The 20,310-nt window shown below is 45.8% G+C and overlaps 1 protein-coding gene across 6 annotated transcripts in view; it reads right to left on the bottom strand.

The window, feature by feature from the left end:
* FIGN (fidgetin, microtubule severing factor) overlaps positions 1–20,310 on the bottom strand; it is a 207,043-nt gene that overhangs the window by 163,691 nt on the left and 23,042 nt on the right. Inside the window, exons 1-3 of one of the 6 annotated variants that reach the window (XM_077319885.1) lie at positions 9,293–9,645; positions 8,140–8,325; positions 7,335–7,420 (exon numbers count right to left, since the gene is read on the bottom strand). The exons of 1 other annotated variant lie outside the window; for it this stretch is intronic. In XM_077319885.1, the coding sequence (XP_077176000.1) occupies positions 7,335–7,398 (64 nt within the window). In that variant the 5' untranslated portion in view covers positions 7,399–7,420; positions 8,140–8,325; positions 9,293–9,645. Of the gene's footprint in view, positions 1–7,334; positions 7,421–8,139; positions 8,374–9,292; positions 9,646–20,310 lie in introns of those variants that run through there. 4 more of the 6 variants (XM_077319884.1, XM_077319883.1, XM_077319886.1 and 1 more) reach the window with 4 other exon arrangements.

The raw sequence follows: 20,310 nt of genomic DNA, 5'->3' as shown, positions 1-20,310 counted from the left end.
GAAGAGCAAGAGGAAGCTTCCATGGTATACACTTCACACAAACCGCTGCATGGCATATAATTAGTAACAGTTCAAAGTAATGAGGTTAATGAAACAAAGATCACAAGATGTTGCGTGTCCTTTCGTTTCTTCATTAGCCGTTTCAAATATAGATTTGCTTCAATAAGCTCTCAGGCTCGGGTCGCTTACTCAGGAGTAATCCCAGCCACGGCGATGGGTTGACACAAGCACTAGAATCAGTAGAGTCAGACACAAGCACAGAATTCCGCCCCCCCCCCCTTTGTAAGCAGCTTAAAATCTAAAACTCTGATATTCTAAAGGCAATTCAGCCTATAAACACCTCTGCTGGTGAACTAGAGGTTCCTTGCTAGTACAAGCCATTTGGTGGAATTTCAGGGCATGGTAATTCCTCCTATTGGTATAGTATTATTGTTTCAACAAATGTTGCCTTGTTATTATTTCAGCTATTTTGCTTGCAGCTCTAAACCAACCGAATCAGAAATTGCCGAGATAACCTCGTGTTTTAAAAACCTCATCCTTGACGTGTGCCTCCATGCAGCAGCCTGACATATCGAACAAATGTGGGAAAGTTTTCCAGAAATTTCACATACAACTTTCGCTGCCAGTTTTCCACCTCTCTGGGCTGCTATACAAGCAGGATACGAAACAAAATGGAAGGCTTAGACTGCAATCCTAGATAGGCTACTAGGGAACACACCCAACTGAATACACAGTGGCTTACTTCTGAGTAAGCACGGAAAGGCTCCAGCTGCATACGACTGCATGCTAAGCTACTCATTACACCGGGCAAGTAAATAAATTCTTGTTCAAAACCCACGTTGCTGCCTTCAGTAAGAACTGCACCTACATTTGCAGAAATTGAAAAAAGGTGTTTTCAATTCTCTCTTTTACATTTCTAGCCGTAGTTCCCGCACTTAGGCAAAAACAGGCACTTATACCTCAAGCGAATCTGTATTCACGTTACAAGCCCAGACGATCCGGAATTTAATTTTTATAGCCCTCTATCTGGAGCGTGGCTCACAAATGCCAGCACCAAGGAATTCAAAACAGGATCAATTCCTTCCCTTCTTGGAAACAATCTTGTAAGTGTCTGAGTACTCGAGGACATGAAAGAATATTGTTGCTTTTTCTGAGCTCTTTTGATATCTCTCTCTCTCTCTCACTCTCTCTATGGTGGAGCCATTCATGAGTGAGGGGAGAAATCTCTTTTGAAAAATAAATGGTGTCCCTTCAAGTGTGTTCAGATACATCCTGGCTGGACCTTCCTGTGTGCCTCAGTTAGGACTTGAAAAGGATGCTTGATTTTTAAATTTGTTTTAGGTATCAAAACGTGACGCCTTCTATCAGCCTCCAAGCCTTGTTCTCACCGCACCGGCTTGAGGGGCTTCTGCTCCGCACATCAACATGGGAGGAAGACAGTAAATTGGACTGGCGAGGAGAGGTAATGGTGGGGAGGGGAAGGAGGGGAGGACAGGCTTGGCGATTGCCGCCGCACAGCCAAACAAACTAAGTTCACACTTTGCATATGACATACTGAAAAGGTTAATGCTGCCGCACTTAACGGTTTCTTCACATCCATAAGCAGCCCTGTCACCACATCCTTACAGCACACTAATCACTTCATAGGAGTTAAAGCATCGGTTCAAAATGCCCTCGCTCGGTGGGAACTGGCTCGGGACACATCCACTGTTACGGGCATTGCGTTGAAGTGGGTGCTTCTCAGCACTTTTACCCGGCTTCTTCCCAAGAACGCGTGCCAAGAATTACGGCCCTACCGCTGTCCGTAAGCACGCCCACAAATTAGCCACCAACAGGGCCTTCAACAGAAAAAAAACGGACCTGTGTCTGGACTAATTGAATCGGACTCCTCGGAACATCGGCTTCGGAGGCGAAGAAAAGTTCAGGGGAACGAAAAATGCTGATTTCAGTCCCAATCCAACGCCCTCGCCTTTCACAAAAGACGAATAAGGTACAAGTTCAAATGTTAATTGATAGTTGTCACTATATTAGTTGGGTTACAATCCCGCGCACAGTTCACCCACTGAAATCCTACCGGCTTCACTTAAATTTAAAGTCGGCTTAACGGTGCCCAGAACAGGCAGCCTCAGTGCCAGTATGAGGAGACATTTACTGAGGAGACATTTCAGAACTGAGGCTAAGAATCCAGTAGACACAAAACAAAAGAAACACGACAGGAAAACAGAGGCATACTGTAGAAAGCATGTGAGGAAAAATTCAACACGGGCCTATCCAGTTCCACAAAACACTCAAAACATGCATTCCACAACACTCTGCTCTGTGGCACATGCTCAACCCAGATATGGGAGAAGCTGGACTGAATGCTACAAGGAAGCAGTCTCCAAAATCATATTTCAATCTTTAGGACCCAAGTCCTATCCTGTCTCTTCTTGAAATTGCAACTTATAGAAGCAGAAGGAACCTGTATGATGTTTAGGGAGGGTGTTTGCTTCAATTCTCACACTGACACAAGACACCCCATACATTAATTGACTGCTGGTCCAATAGCTCTGGATATTTTTTGTACACTGATTTGATACTGGATTTGTACTGTATGACTGAAGTATACTTGAGAATTGGCTCATATTAACAGAATATATGAGAGTTAACATCCTTAAGTAACACGACATCTTAGCATTTACAATTAAAATGTTCTTCAAGGATAAAAAGGTAATCACAGACAGACGATTCTTAAAGGGGGGGGCACCCTAGATTCATTAAGGAAAATAGCTACCCTTTACTTGTGTCCTTCATAAAGAAAATTCATTTCACCTTAGATCAAATTGACTCTTGGAATAAAAAGTGCTGCCTTGAAGCGCCTGACAGGAACCATTACGGACACGGACAGAAAAAAGGTGACCAACATTGTCCCTGTAATACTTTGCGATCCATGCCCACAAGGAACTATGCTGAGGCAGAGAAATCAGGCTTGCCATGCAACTGGGCAGTGAGTGTGAATGAGATTATTTCTTCAGAAAACACACTTTGGATTTTTCCAAGGCCTTTTTGTGATATTATACAGGAGAGACAAAAAAATTCAGACTGACTCTCAATGGCTACTCAACAGGTATTTTCTGAATTTGCAACTGCAGATCTAGGAAACAGAACCTATACTCACTTTAACTATGGATACATCTAAGACTTAAAATGTGACCTTGGCAAAACGTTCGCCTTCACTGTGATAGAAGATAAAGATCCTGCACCCAGAAAACAACCAATACCAGTAGCCTGGCTATACTGCATTTCATTTTCACTCCCTGGAGCTTCTCCATTTGGGGGGGTGGCATGAGACTGTCTTGAGAATTTCTAGCAGCACAATTAATGAACGTAATTAATTTGATTGAGGAGAGGGGGAGAGTAGATATTCAGTATACATTTTCAGTGCTCATGGTCTGACTTTGGGGGGGGGGGGAAGGGAAAGCAACAGATTGCTCAAATATTGTACACAAATTTAACTGGAGCATGGATTTTATGCCTAGAAATTTTTCTTGCACTTATGTATATTCATTGGGATTATATATGTATTTTAAAAAGCACATGTCAAACTTCACCCAATAGGGCCTCCCTCCATTTGTAAGACATTTTTTACATAAAGGAGAGCACCTGTAGAAGGAGTTTAGTGCCCTTTACTTCATCAATAATGTGCAGATTTTACAGCCCTGGAAAATATTTCGGTTACAAAACAAAAACTAAATTCTACGTATTTTGGCAACCAAAACACAATTTAAAAATAAACCCTTTTTTCTCTTTCCTAAAAAAATAGAGCCTAGATTAAATAGATACAGATTATTACTGTGCCTCCTCCGAAATAAGGGAACATATGCCAATTTAACAGCAGCCATGTGAATTAATACCTCCAAAGTTAATAATAATAAATAAAATTTGGTGGTGGAGGACCTGGCATTGTATGGATTACACACTGACATCTCAAAATGTGCAATTCACTAAAGAAAAGTAATAAGTTGTGTAAAGTGTTATGCATGGGATGGCTGGGCTGATGAATCCATTCTCATAGTTATTGACAGGAAAAATGCTCCATGACTTCACAAAACATGCCCATGTAACAATCCCCTGTCAATAAATCAAGATGGAATTCCAGTTAATTAAATCAACGTCATGTCAATAGATCTACCCACTTTCTATTAAAACAAAGTTGGAGCCTAAAGTTTTTGTTTTGCAAAAGGAGCATATTCATGGGAGGCAAGAGAGCCAAATATTTCTCTTATTGGATGTAATGACACTAGATTAGACCAGCAGATTAAAAGGAGGAGAAGAAAAACCATGGAAGGGACTGTTGCTAGGTACAGCTCTCGTGCTGATCTTGGGATCATTAAAACAGCTCCTAAACAAGCAGATTAGCTGATTAATTGATGATTAAGACCACAGGAAGATCATTCATTACATCCAAATACTCCTTGCATGCACACACAGAGCTCGACTGATTGACAGCCACACGCACACAGGAACAATTGTTCTCCCCCAAAGCAGTCATTTGCAAGCACCCATCCAGCTCACGCCCCAAATGTTTCCCTCCCTCAGCAGTTTTACCCACCGTAAACAAAAGAGTGGCATTCTAAAGTTTAAGCCTTGCCACCGGAAAGCATGAGACCCAACCATTAATAATAGTGAAATAAAATACAATTAACTCCCTCACTTGTTAAAAAAACAAGAACACAAAATTGCAAGGGCGATAACAGAAACCCTCCGCGCGATCATGAACAGACAACACCCTTATTAGTGCCAAATTTCTTATTGAATGTCTTCTGGGGCCCCACGCACAGTGGAAAAATCTGAGTAAAGAAGCTCTCCTGCTGAATGCCTGCTAGCAGAGTGGGAGAAAAGTTTATTGACATCTCAGTCGGGAACTAAAGCTGTCATTCATTCGACTCAGAACTACGCATCCGCGTACGGGGGCCTGCTGCAAACATTGTCTCTCGCCCAACTAATAATATTAAATATTATCTTCTACAGCTATATACGGCTACATCATTTTCTATGGCTATGCAGAATATGTCACAGGAACGCTCCTTCCCCAAGCATTTCGATCTCTTGTAGAATACAACTAGCAACGTTAGCACACATCTGGGAGGGGGTGGGGGGAGGCAAAATCCACAAGGTTTGTATCGCAACCCTATATCCTTACAAACAATAAGGTTTCCATGTTACCCTCCAATTCCTTTGAATCAGACACAATTCATTAGCGGAGAAAAGAGCCACCTTGAAGCTAACACCCATCCCAGTAATAGCTACACTTTTGTTTACATCCTAAGTGGCCACAACTGGTACTTCTTTCTCAGAGGACCGAGGGGAGGGGGGGGGACCCAGATAACATTAGATAACATTAGCCAGTTTCAAGGAACAATTCATTCTCCCCATTAAGCAAAAGCTGCTAAGAAAGCGGAGAACTTTTCTTACGACGCAAGTAAAACTTCACCTGAAGGGTAATTTCCTGAAGAATGTTATGTGCCATGCATCGGTATTAAAAATATATATATATTTCTGACTGGAAAGGTCTGTGGGCTTTTATTTCCTGTCTGTAATGCAACTGCTTATAGCGAGTGGTTAACTTTTCAAAGCTATGATATTTATGGCAACAAACTGGCATTGCCTTGCACCAGATTAGCATCTGGGTGGGATTTCCACAACAGGGTAGGAATGGCAAATACCAGGGAATGTACAAGATCTGAGGAAAGGGGGGGTGGGAGATAGGAGAAGGGCTGCTCTTTCGGTCTAAGCCATACAACCACCACCTGGAAAACAACATAAACACTCTTTTTATCTTGTAGGTGAAAGATATGCCAAGCAGAGAAAACTAAGAGGCTCTGAACACCCATGCAGAATTACACACCATATTCAAAATCCTGATCACTATTTGAAAACTGTTATTTCCAAAACGCAGAACCACCATTGAAAGAAGTTTTATCACTCCCAGAAAGAGATCTTAAATAGAGAAGCCAGGGATGAATGCTGGGTTTCCCCCCCCCCCCCCTTTCTAGATTTCTACAGGTGAGATTTGCATAGGGGATGACTGCAAAGCATCTTCCCTAAGTTGGACGTAACTTTGTTTTCCGGCGCATCACTGTGGCAAGTGGCTACCCGATGGATGTCCATCTGTCCATCCACCCCACCCCCAATTGATAAATGACTTGTTCAAAAGACACATGCACTGTAGCTTTCATTTCCCAGCCCCAATCACACTCTGAAATTCTCAATGCTGTTAAGAGTGAGACTCGGGTCTTCCAGCCGACGGGACACATAGATGAGCAAGACAGAAACTGGATGCAGGCGCCTCTGCTGATAATCTTTGCAATATTTGGGGGAAGGTTCTTAAAAAAATAATAATGCGGTTACAGAAGTGGTTCTCTGTCCCTTCCCCCAAACTGGACTGTTTTCAAACCTACGCTGCTGGTTAAGATATTCTACTGGGAAACTGAGAAGTAGGAATGAGGGGTGGGGAAGGAGCAAAAAGGGGCACACATGGAAGGGGGGGTAGATGAATGACACGCAATATACAAAGCAGCGCAGCCCGACCATGTTTACTGTATATTACTCCTATTAAAATTATCATTATCATCGCCCCGAAATTGCATTTAAACAGTGGCTACCAACCACCCCATCCAATTTCAGCTCTCAGCACACACTATCCAATTCCCGATTTAAAATTTATAAATGTAATATCCTCATCACAAGCAGCAGGTCCAATCTGCTGTGAATATATATTACAGCTTTAACATCACAGAGGGAAATCTCCCATCTGGCAATCATATTCTCTCCAACAGCTCTAGGAAAGAAAAGAAGAAGGAGGGGGGGATTGTGGAGAGAGAAGAAAAAGCAGTGTGTCCCCACTCTCCTTCCGCAACCTTAAAATAAGTCTCGGGGCAAATGAGGCGCCTCTCAAATAAACAGGGGTCATATTGATCGCCTCAAAATCAACAAGTTTAAATGCACCAAAAAACCAGTCAATCAGATAATCAGTTCTATTGTTACAGCCACGCAGGGTTACTTTGGACAACTACCTCATCAGTCTAGAGCACCCTGGGCACGATTCTGTCTACTTTTCCCAGAACATGGGTCCGTGTTGTTATGAAAGATTCACGGCAACACACTCCCCCCCCCTCCCATGCACCCCCATCCAGAGCTTTTGCTTCAGTCCTTGTTTGTTTCTGCTACAGGCTATGAAAAGTGAGTCTCTTCCCCTTTCTCTACCCCCACCTTTAATTCTTGCTTTTGGGAGCGGAAGGAGGCAATAGGTGGGAAAACACCACCTGCTATTACAGTTTTCTAGACTTCTGTACCTGGACTTGTGTACATTGCTCCCCAAAAACATGTTGAAATCTCCTCCATGCTCAATTTCATCATTCTCCCCTGCACCCGTACCCTACTTAAAAAAAAAAGAAAGAAGAAGAAGGTAGAGGTTGTCTTCTTGCAATCATTTAAATTCTGTTTCAGCGCTTCATCAATGCATTATGACAAGAAGACACAAGGGAAGAAGGCAGGAAAATATACAAGGCCGCCAAAGTATCACTGAAAGCTAGAGGATGGAGGGGGTGGGTGGGTTGGTTATTGTCCCTATAGGAATCATTTCATTCTTTTCGTATCACACTAAAACACACAAAAAATCATAAGCAAAAAAAAAGAAAGCAGTAATTTGAAGAAAACACAGCCCGTAATTATTACTTAAAAGAAGATTTTTAAAAGAACGAAACACCGGCTGTGTATGTTTAGACGGGTGTCCGGTTTCCCCTCCCCCTTTTACAGTCAGCGAGTTTCCTAATTTACATACTATTTGAGCGTACACAGTGCACTGCTAGTAGCATGCAACTTTAAGCTTACAAGGGAGAACCGACATAATGCTCAAAACCAAAGAGGAGAAAATTAGAAAACAAACAATAAAAACACAGCAAGGACAAACATAGACGGCTTCTTCGTACAGTTGGGAATCTTACCATGAACATCAGGCATTTTCTCTAGCCAATTCACATGCAAAAGTCCTCAGAGATTTTCATCATGCACTTAAAAAAAAACCCGAGATGCAAAACAGCAACGACAATTATAATAACAGTAAAAGGAGGAGGAAGTAGATCCCCCAAACGGACATACCATAAACACTGGTGCTGCTGATCATTTCTTGCTGGCAGCACAGAAAAAAAAGCTGAATTGGATTTTTTCCCCCTTTCTCACAAGCAGGAATTCCAAAGGTTGCTTTTCATTAAAGCCACTTTTCCTCTCCGCTCTCAAATGTCACTGCCTTGAAACACGGGCCCTTTCGTCAGGTATTCATTTAACCTACATGCATATAATTAAGTGGGAAAGCAACATCAACAAAAAGGGGATCTCAGATCACAAGAGAAGAAAGAAAGGGGGGGGGGAGAAGAGAGAGAGAGAGAGAAAAGAGAGAGCACATGACCAGGAATACAAGTCTATGTCAATTTCACTCACGCCCATTGAAACTAACAAGAGCTCCAGGGAGGATAGTAATAGGATCAGTGGATTGTATATACCATTAAATTATACATCTTTCTCTCCCTTCCGAGCCAACAATACGCCCACCGTGCGGGTGCCCCCCCCTCCGGTCCACGGTGATGTGCTTGCTTACATTTCACCGCATCAGCTCGTCTGACATATTCACGCCCCCCAACCTCAACTAAGAGACTGCAATTTAACCCCAACTTTTGTTTCTTTCACTAGGATTATTTGCACTAATTTGCTTAAAAAAAGAAAAAAGTTCCTTGCCCCGGAATAGACTTAATCAAACGTTCTCCCATACGGCTATTGCCTTAACTATAACTTGGGAGAGGGGGTGTGTGTGGACGAAATCTTAAAAGGAGACGCGCTTAAGTGAAAGAGGGGCAGAAGAGAAGGTGTCTTGCGATCCCAAACTCTTGCATGCCCCTACTATTGTTTAGCGATGATTGGGGGGAGGGGGGGGCGGACATATACATGCATCCAGCGAGTCTCTCTCTCTTTTACTTTCCACACCGCGCTTATCGGTGGAATATTATTAATAATATATATTATTAGTAATAATAATAATAATAACGGGAGCAAGAGGGTTCCCTATCCCTAAGTACACCTTTCGAGCGGCCCCGCTTAGCAGGAGCGATGAGAAACACGCGCAGGGACTTTAAAGCCCCCGCAGCCGCCTGGGATACATATAATAACAATTATATCCAATTTTGAACCGAGCGCGGTGGAAGGGATGGGGGGGGGGGGGGGAGAGAGAGATGGAGCCAGCCCGGGGAGGTCCTCTTACCTGGAGGTTCGTCGCAGCAGCCCCGTCGGCGAGAGTCGCATCGGGGCTCCCGATCAGCTGGCGGGCGACGCGAAGGGGCCTCCGCTTTGAAATCATTCCAAGTTTTTGAAGGGAAGACGGACTGCAGCCTCTGCCATGTTGGAATTTCAAACCCCAAACAGCTGCTTCGCACACAGCCAGCATGCCAGCGGCTCCAACGCCTGCGCACAGCGCCGCCGAGCCAAATTCAAATCACTTTCACACGGAGAGCCAAAGATCAGTTTGCACGCAGACGCCCCCCCACCCCCAAAAAGGAGGAGATTGGGGGCTCGGGGGGGGGGCGGGAGAGAGGGGCCCGGGCCGCGAGGAGCCGCGCTCGCCCCCATCCCTTCCCCGCCCCTCTCCTCCCCTCCCCGCGGGGCTGCCCAGGTCAGGTTACACGGCCCAGGGGGCTGCCCGCCGCGAGCCCGGCCGCATGCGAGCCCCGCCCGGAGGTGGCCGGGAGGTCAGCCGGGAAGCACGCCCCCTCCCCGCCCCGCCGCCTCGGGGAGGGGGCAGCAGGCAGCGGCGGGCCGCAGAGAGACTTCGCCCGGCGCTGGCGGCTCCCCTCAGCGGGGGCAGGAGCTCCATAGCCCGCCGCCCATGCCTTCTCCCCCAGGAGCCGCCAGCCAGCCAGCCAGGCAGCCCGCGGCTCGGGCTTCCCCGCCTCCCCCCTCCTCCGGCGCACCGAGCGGAGCCGCTGCAGGAGCCGCGGCGCCTCCGGCCCCCGCCGCCGCTCCCTGGCCTCGGTCCCTGTCTCCCGGGTGGCCGGGCCTGTGCCGCGGGGGATGGGGCAAGGGCGCCGGCCGGGCCCAGCGGGGCTGCCTCCCACGTGCACGGCGGATGGCCGGCCGCAGCCTGCAAAAGGGCACGGGGGGAGGGGGAGGCGACGTGACGACAGATGGGGGTTAAAGGGCCTTCTCCTTAAGCTCCCTTGTGTGGCCCCTCCTCGCGACAAGACAGGGGGGGAAAGCTGCCCGTTGTGATGCGGTGCGGGTTTACTCCCGAGTAAGGACTGGGGGGGCTTCTCCTTAAGAGACTTTGCATTTCCCTCCTCCCATTAAAAATATTCTCTTAATGCAATTCAGCGTATGTTTACTCCCAAGTAAACCCTAGGGGGGGTCTTCTCCTTTAAACTTTGCATTGCCCCCCATTTATTTATTTTTAAATCTCATTCTTTTCCTTTGCAATTTGGTGCATGTTTACTCCCAGGTAAGCCCATGGAGCCTTTTAAATTCTGCCCTGTCCCCTCCTTTAAAAGCAAAACCCTTATTCTCTTTATAAGGGTGTCATTTGGTGCACGCTTACTCCCAATCGTGGTGGACATTGTGCCATAGGACCGTCAAGAGTTGGACTCAACTGAATGGCTAAGAACACATTACTCCCAAGTAAGCCCTGCTGTGTTCCACTGGGCTTGCTCCTCCGGATCAGAACTCCTTTACACGGTTGATGGGGGGGGGCACCCCCATGAAGTTCCCTGCCATGGTTTTCACAACCCAGAGGAGAGTTCCATGGAGTTTAAAGGGAAAGCTGCACATCTATTTGGAAGGAGCCCCAATGATTTCTCAACATACCTTGGAGCTTGCTAATCTGTGCAGTCCATTGGCCTCTGGAAATGGTTGGACTCAACCCTACAATGAATATTTTTGTAAGGGTAACCTACACACACATTCATAGAATTTGTTAGTTTTCTTATTACTTGATGATTTACAACTTGGTGATTCACAGGAACACATGAACTGACTACATTGAATTTCACTGCGTTGGAGTAACATGTAGTAATACAAAAGATCTGCCTTGGGCAGGGGAGGGGGGATTTGGTTTAGTGGCAGACCCTCTACTTTGCATGCAGAAGCTTCCAAGGTTCAATCCATCTCCTTTTAAAAGTTATCAGGTAATTAGGGATGTGAAAAATCTCCACTTAAGACTGGCTGGTCAGAGTAGGCAGTCCTGACTTTGATAGGCAAATGATCTGATTCAACATAAGTACATGTCTACTAAATCTTTAGCTCACATTTCCGCCAAGGAATTCAGAGACCTGTACACAGTTATCTTCTATATTGTCCTCACAAGCAGCATGTGAGCCAGAGTTGAGTAAGGCCCAAGTTCACCCATTGAACTTCACAAAACAGGGAGTTAATCTCCCCTATCTTAGTATGTCACACTTAGCATTAAACAACACTGACTCTTAAACCTGTTTGTGTTGTTCATTCAGATCACTGAACGCTTCAAATCACCTTCAAATTCAATTCTCTTGCTCTGTTTCTCCTTGAAGGAAGGTGTGACAGCCCTGTCCACTTCTCTACCTCAGAGGCAAGATTTTCCCTCCGTTTTTCTTTCCCTTTACTGACTGAGCCGCCCTCTCCTTTACTGAAGAACTCTAGCTGTCCCACCAAAACACAATACAATATTTTGGGGGTCTGTTCGCTCAGCCTAGGAACCTGAAGGAAGGATCGAGAGACCCCGTAAACACTTTAAATGGCACTCAAGGCATTTTGAAATTAAAAAAACAACAGAATATTTAACACAGAGAGGAAAGGTCAAGTGAAATCAGGGTTGAAACTTTTGAGGTAAAATCACTACATGCAGAGGATTAGTTTTTATGTTTCAGGGTAATGAGAGTTTCTTAAGAATCTCACAGTGACTTCAGTCTTCATATTGAGATGCTTTTGTTCTAATGTTTCCCCCCAAATACTTCAGTACACTTTCTTTGAGTATTCTCTGACTCTTTTGGTTTCCAGAAGACTGGTATATTCTCCAGTACTCAAACTGTTTTCTTAAAACACCGTACTTACATTGAGTTTTTAACCGAAAATCTCTAAAGGCAGTTTCTAACCACATCAGACCAGGGATATGTGTTCCTCAGAGTGACCTTCCTGTTTGACTGGGAAGGGAAGAGGGGCCCAAAAGGGAGTCTTTGCCCACTTCCCAAGCTTCTTTGCCAATTTCCCCCAGTTGTCCTGTCTGTGTTAAACTGTTCTCAGTCAGGGCTGAATTCTGAAACAGTGCTGGACTCTTCTTGTTCTGTTTTATCTTTTGTTATGTCAGTCAAGGTACCCTGTATTCTATTCTGGGATGCAAACTCAGCCTCAGTGTGGCAGTTAATGTGTTGGACTACCACCTAGGAGACCTGGGTTGCAAATCCCCACTCTGCCATGGAAATTCCACTCACACACTGAAGCCTACTTCATAGAGCTGTTATGAGGGAGAAACAGAGGGGGAGACAACGATGCCCACTGCCCTGAATATCCTTGGAGAAAAAGCCAGCTTCAAATATAGTAAATAAATAAACCATACGCAGATCATCATTAGGCCCATTTACTCAGAAGTAAATTTCTCTGATTTCAGTGTAGCTTCCTTCTGAGCAAACATGCCTGGAAAATGCTCTCTGGCTTGTTTTCTTGTGATTCGTGCCAGAGCAATATGTGATTCATGCCCTCCCAGAGCAGCCACAAAGCATATCAGGGACAGGAGCAGGTTAGAGCAGACTCAACAACCGCATGTGCGCTCCAGTGCCAAGAGCCCCGATGGGACATTTTACCAGCCAAAAATGGCACATTCCCAACTCCTCCTGCAAAAGGACTGGCAGCTGCTATGTATTCATATTCTTCCATCCCGTTTAAAAGATATTCCCACATGAAGTCTGTCGCTTGGCTTTCCGTGCTCTGCAACATCATGATCTCCCACACCAGCACACATGATTTCCCCGTGTTACTGTAACTGATATATGAGAATTCCTCTTGTGCACAATCGCTAAGTGCTTTGTCTGCTCAGGGAAATCTAAAGTTGGGCAGCTGAATCATTTCCGTATATAACCCCAAGTACTGCCAGGCTTGGGAAGATCAGATCAGAGTACCTTTATTGGCATAAAGACTTGGGAAGGGAGGTGGCAGGGTATAAGCCAAGAGCTCAGAAACTAGGCAGGGTCAGTACTTGGACAGGAGACCACTAAGGCAGAGACTGCAGAAGGGGGTCATGGAAAACCATTTCAGCTTTTCACTGGGAAATTCCTTGACTCGAAGAAGAGTTGTTTCTTTTATGCCGCTTTTCTCTACCCAAAGGAGTCTCAAAGCGGCTTACATTCACCTTCCCTTTCCTCTCCCCACAACAGACACCCTGTGAGGTGGGTGAGGCTGAGAGAGCCCTGATATTACTGCTCAGTCAGAACAGCTTTATCAGCCCAAGGTCACCCAGCTGGCTGCACATGGAGGAGGAGCAGGGAATCAAACCCGGCTTGCCAGATTAGAAGTCTGCACTCCTAACCACGACACCAAGCTGAGGAGTGTGCAGGGCTTTGCAGTTTAAAAGCATAACCATATGTACACTTACCAGGGACTCCTTCAGGCAGTGAAAACAGGAGTATAAAAATAAAAGCTGTTCTACTTCAGATGCCCATCGAACTCATTGGAGGCAGAAGAAGAGCCAGTTTTTATACCCTGCTTTTTTTCTCCCTTAAAGGTAAAGGTAAAGGTATCCCCTGTGCAAGCACCGAGTCATGTCTGACCCTTGGGGTGACGCCCTTCAGCGTTTTCATGGCAGACTCAATACAGGGTGGTTTGCCAGTGCCTTCCCCAGTCATTACCGTTTAACCCCCAGCAAGCTGAGTACTCATTTTACCGACCTCGGAAGGATGGAAGGCTGAGTCAACCTTGAGACGGCTGCTGGGATCAAACTCCCAGCCTCATGGTCAGAGCTTCAGACAGCATGTTGGCTGCCTTACCACCCTGCGCCACAAGAGGCTCATTTTTCTCCCTTAGGCCCATTATGTACGGCCGCCGAAACGGCAATTTTGGGTCACATGGAAAATGCGGAGGGGGAAGAAGTGAAGCAAACCGTTTATGCACGGGATGGGACGCAACGTCGGCAAAACCCAGAGTAACCGATTATGCACGCGGTGACCCCAGCGCCGCTTCTGGTTGCATCCCGGTCACCCGGAAGCTGCGCTTTCTTCCGCGCTTTGCTAATGCAGCTTTTTCAGCAGCATGCACCAGATCTGTGGCCGGTTGCAGCCAGCACCGTGCTTTATTGGTGATTTTAGTCGTCGCCATTCCACCCCGAATGTGCGTTATTCCCCCCCGTGCATAATGGACCTGAAGGAGTCTCAAATCGGCTTGCAATCACCTTCCCTTCTCCCCACAACCGACACCTTGTGAGGTAGGTGGGGCTGAGAAAGTTCTGACACTGGACCAAAGTCACTCACCTGGCTGCATGTGGAGGAATAGGGAATCAGACCTGGCCAGGGATTGTGTTTTTTTTTTTGGGGGGGGTGCATCATCTGGACATGGAATCGGAGTCACTGTGGGTGGGCAGGTAGTTGTGAATTTCCTGCATTCTGTAGGGGGTTAGACTAGATGGTTCGAGATCACTTCCAACTCCATGATTCTACAGAATATAGTCCACTGCTCTTAACCGCTACACCACACTGACTCTCCTGTGCATGTGTACACCACAGTTTTAAACTTTTCATCAGCTTTATTGTCAGCTGGAGATGATGCTATTTAGGTCCTTTTTTGTTACACAAACACACCCAGGGGGAAAAGATGTACAATTGTTTTAAACAAGTAAATAATTTCTCCCCCACACACATAACACTGCAAAGTGATTAATACTCCCAGAGCTGACAGCATTACTCTGTTGGGTGATGTTCCTGTGATGGTGGATACCCCACGGGAGTGTCCGAGGGGGCGCTTCCCCACCTGTAAGCACCGCTGTGTACAGGATGGACCTGCAAACACAGGAATCACTTCCAATCTCAGAGCTGTTTTGCTAAACGGAGCCAATGTTCTAGAGATTTAAGTATCTCCAAGGACAATTTGGATAATTCTAATTTGGCAAGTGCTGCATAAGCTACATTCTCAGATAAAATTAATTATGGGATGAAGCACCATCTCTTCTCACCTCCCATGCCACCAGTTCTTGGCATTCACGTCCCTTGTCAAAAAGAAATTCCTCTTTGCCAACCCACCATGTATATTTTGCTAAGTAAAAGGACCCTGAGAGCATCTAGACAGCTCTAGAAGAGAGAATGGTGAGAATGCGGTGTAAATTACACATGCCCCAATTGTCTGAGTTCAGACATGAACTACCAGGGCGATAAGAAGTGCTACACCCTTCTAAATTCCCTGTTACACCCCTCCTTAGAGAAAATTACTATCAATCTCTTAAAGGCTTGTTATAATCTATAGAACCATTGGTGCATGGAATTGCATGGAATCTAAAAGAACAAGGCAGGATCCAGATATAAGTACCCCTAGAATCATAGAATCATAGAGTTGGAAGGGGCCATACAGGCCATCTAGTCCAACCCTCTGCTCAACGCAGGATCAGCCCTAAGCATCCTAAAGCACCCAAGAAAAGTGTGTACCCAACCTTTGCTTGAAGACTACCAGTGAGGGGGAGCTCACCACCTCCTTAGGCAGCCTATTCCACTGCTGAACTACTCTGACTGTGAAAATTGTTTTCCTGATATCTAGCCTATATCGTTGTACTTGTAGTTTAAACCTATTACTGCGTGTTCTCTCCTCCGCAAGGGAAACAGCATCCTGCCCTCCTCCAAGTGACAACCTTTCAAATACTTAAAGAGGGCTATCATGTCCCCTCTCAACCTCCTTTTCTCCAGGCTGAACATTCCCAAGTTCCTCAACCTATCTTCATAGGGCTTGGTCCCTTGGCCCCAGATCATCTTTGTCGCTCTCCTCTGTACCCTTTCAATTTTATCTACCTGAATTTGAGAACACTTATTTATTTACCAGGGGCCAAACCCATTGCATTCAGGAATACAATGCACACAAGATTAGGGGGGTGAGATGGAAGAACTCGGTGGATGGCCTCTCCCTACCCACAGGATCTGGAAAGGCTGTAGGCTAGAGGCACCCAGGAAGGGAACTCATTGGCAGGGGCAGCTCTCATGTGGCAGGGATCTGAAGCCTCTGAGGGAAGTGGAAGGAGGAGGGGGTGGTCAGGAGTGGGGGATGGAAGGCTATTGGCTGGCTGCTGGACAGACAGGCAAGCCGGTTGGACGAGGAGGCACTCAAGTGGGACAGCCACCCTGAGTGGGTGTTAAGCGCTGAGTGGCACTTAAGCCATGAGACATGCTCCTCCTCCAACCAAGGTCTTACCAGAAATATATTATGTGGAACAGATTATATTTATATGCCACCCTCCCTTGTGGCTCAGGGTGGCTTACATCGGCCACAGCAGAACATAAGTACATTGTAATTCAGAATCACATCAATTGAACAACAGTGGTTTCAGAACAGTTCATATCTAATGGTTGCAATGTTAACATGAACTATGACCCCTGTTTAACTTAGTTTTGTCAGGCCAGCCATATTAAATCTTATTTGGTTCTTTTGGCCTGACTGTCTTTTGGGTTTTGCATTGGCTGTTCTTTTCTAGGGTATAGATTTGTACCCTGGCTTTCTGCTTGAGGAAATACGGCGATTGTTGGGATTGATTAATTTATTCTACTTACATAGAACTTGTTTGGTGGTTGGGTGTGTTTTGCTGGTCATGTTCTGATCTTCTTAATGAAAATCTCAGAAGCCTTGTGTGAGTGTGTGTGCGGGCAGGGGGTTAGGGTGGAGCGTATGCGTAGTCAGAGGTGATTGATTATTCTGTAATTGGTTTATGGGGGTTCAATTTTATAAGCAAATGTGCACATTCTTGATGAGATCTTTCTGCCATCTTACCCTTCAAGGAGATCAAGGAATGGTTCTCATCATATTTATTATACACAATATAGGTACCTTATAGCAGGGATAGTCAACCTGTGGTCCTCCATATGTTCATGGACTACAATTCCCATGAGCCCCTGCCAGCAAACGCTGGCAGGGGCTCATGGGAATTGTAGTCCATGAACATATGGAGGACCACAGGTTGACTACCCCTGCCTTATAGAACAGCAAAGTTCCTTCCACCAGACGAAGGTTCCCAAGTCACTGCATCGATTGGATCTAAGGAAATAAAGGTGCCCTGCTGGATCACACCAGTGGCCCATCTAGTCCAGCCCTTGTCCTGGAGCATCCACAAACAGGGGAGAGAGGCCAAGCCTTTCCCCTGATGTTTCTTCCTAGCACTGGTGTTCAGATCTTTACTGCCTCTGGATGTGGAGGTTCCATTTAGTCACCATGGTTAGTAGCCCGGTAGGCTCTCCCTCCCTGAGTCTAATCCCCTTTTAAAACCACACAGGCATTCATATGCCGCCACTACGTTCTATGGCAATGAATTCCACAATTTCATTCCTCATTGAATAGTATTTTTGTCCATCTTGAATATATTTTTCATACACTTCATTGGATCATTCCCCCCCTCCCGAAGTCCTAGAACAGGCTTTCTCAACCAGGATTTCATGACATGTTGACCTGCCCCCCTCCCAAAATGGCCAGTTATGGGCCTGGAGGGGGTAGGAAGGGGAGGGGCCCCAGGTGGGCGTGTATACAGCTATGCTTCCCAACCATATTCTGAACGATCGATTTCTCAATAGTAAAAAAAAGCTGTTCTAGACTTACGGGAGAGGAAGAAAACGTTGTTTCTATTCCATTGTCATTACAATTCAAAGAGCATGGCCGAAATAGCTCCCCACTGGAAGACCAAAGATGCTAGCTTTTTGCTTTAAGGCATCTAATGATATTAAACACATGTATCCATTAATGAACAGAAGGGATGGCTCAAAGGATTGTTTTCCTCACCAACAAAGGGATGATTAACAAAACCTTGTTTGTCTTTTCCTATTCTGTGCAAGGTTTCATTAAGCAGCCTTAACCATAACTCTTAATGCCGATATACCACAGCACACAGATATATCTCCGATTCTGCAAAGTAGTTTTGTCTATGGGGGACAGGAGGGGACGGGACTATTTACTAGGAACTGGTTTCTATTAGAAGAGATAAAGATTTTATTTAAATAATTTTCAAGAATCCTGCTGTTTGACACAAATACTGCCTTTTCAAAGAAGCTCATCACCCAGCTTGAAAACCTAAATAAACGCAACAGTGAAAATATATTATAGCCATACAAGACACAAAGCCACAAGTAGAACTTTCTGGAGTAACAACCACCAGTATCAAGAAACAACACAGAATCAAGAGCCACAGCCAGCATCAAGGAACAACACAGAGAACACCTACAGCCAAACCAGCCCATAAAATAATACCCAAAAGGTTAAATTTTCACTGGCTATTAAAACCCCCAAAGGGTACTGTCTAATCATGCCTCCAAGGAAGAACATTCTAGATGTCAGTGCCATCAGGGATGACCAAACTGTGGCTCTCCAGATGTCCATAGACTACAATTCCCATGAGCCCTTGCCAGTATGCTGCTGACAGGGGCTCATGGGAACTGTAGTCCATGGACATCTGGAGAGCCACAGTTTGGCCACCCCTGCCTATAGGGTAGAATGCTATAGAATCCACCATCCAAAGTGGCCATTTTCTCCAGGTGAAATCTCTGTTGTACCTGGAGATCCAGCCATCAGTTGGAGGTGGGCAACCTTGGTCCAATGTGCCTTTCTCATGTTGGGTTTGGGGGAGCAGGTTGATCCTGCTATTGCCCAAGATAGAAGGGAAGATCTAAGTGATCCAATTTTTAACAGACTGAAAAGCCCCCTCAGCATTTGTACACAGTAGATTCTGAGACAGCTAGGACTCCAGGGAAAAAGACTGACTCACAGTGGCAAGGATCTCACCAAACCCAAGTACATGCTGGGAAAGGCACAGGCAGGTAGCTTGTTGACTAAGGAAAGATCCCACATGATATCATAATATCCGTGGATCTGGATACAGTAAACCATGCAATGCAATGCTGATGAACAGCTTTCGGTCTTCAATCAGCCCCCCCCCCCCCCGAGACATGGTAGAGAGTTCCAGACAAGGTGGAGACCCAAGAGACTCTTGAACAGAGATGGTACTCCTGAAGTATGCAAGTAAAACAGAAGCCAAGGAGATCATCCCAAGAGGTAGGGGAGTAAGAGCTGCTGGGGCCCCCATCATCTTGAAATTCCAGGAACTTTTCAAAATCAGCCCTACATACAGAACGTTACCATAATCTGGAGTTGATAAGAGGTTTTGCAAATGTTGTCAAGTTGCCCTTCACCAGGAAGTCATGAACACCAGGCCAGCCTAAGGGCTGAGGTTGCTTTCAGGGGACAGTGGCTGGCCCAAGGCTACATGTGGAGGAGCAGGGAATCAAACCCAGTTCTCCAGGTAAGAGGCCACCACTCTTAACAACTATACCACACTGGCAGTACACCACACTTAGCAATTTAAAAAGTGAAGAAGAGAAGACCTGGTGCTGCTGTGACACGGGCCCAGTTCGGTCCTCATGCAAATTTTTAAGCAGCTAAATTTTCTCTAAAACGGTATTGGTGGTCATTGGCTGTCTGCCTAGATGTGTAGCTTGGCTCCTAGTTGTTGTTGTTAATAATAATCTGTTCCACATATAATATTACTGCTAAGGCTTTGGAGGAGGAGCGTGTCTCATGGCTTAAGTGCCACTCAGCACTTAACACCCACTCAGGGTGGCTGTCCCTCCCCTGAGTGCCTCCTCCTCCAACCGGCTTGCCTGTCTGTCCAGCAGCCAGCCAATCGTCTTCCATCCCCCATCCCTGACTACCCCCTCCTCCTTCCAGTTCCCTCTGAGGCTCGGAGGCTGCAGATCCCTGCTGCGTGAGAACTGGCCCTGCCAGTAAGTTCCATAACAGCTGCCTGCAGCCTTTCCAGGTCCTGGGGGGAGGAGGAGGCCGTCTGCAGAGTTCTTCCACTCCACCCCCTAATCTAGCATCCGTTGTATTCCTGAATGCAACAGGCTTGGCCCGTAATAGTAGTAATAGTAGTAATAGTAGTAGTATTAATATTTTTATTCTGCTGCCTCTAGCATAGCTGGCTTGTGGTGGCTCACAACCTTTAAACCAGCATAATCTATAAAAACAACACCAATAAAACATCAGTTTACTGTAAACAACATGGCATCAGTTGCTTATCCTAATAAATGCATGTCATAG

This window comes from Paroedura picta, chromosome 2, assembly GCF_049243985.1.
Source record: "Paroedura picta isolate Pp20150507F chromosome 2, Ppicta_v3.0, whole genome shotgun sequence".
Lineage (NCBI taxonomy): Eukaryota > Metazoa > Chordata > Lepidosauria > Squamata > Gekkonidae > Paroedura > Paroedura picta.
The sequence above is the reverse complement of the archived record's forward strand: the minus strand, read 5'-3'. Positions and strand labels throughout refer to the sequence as shown.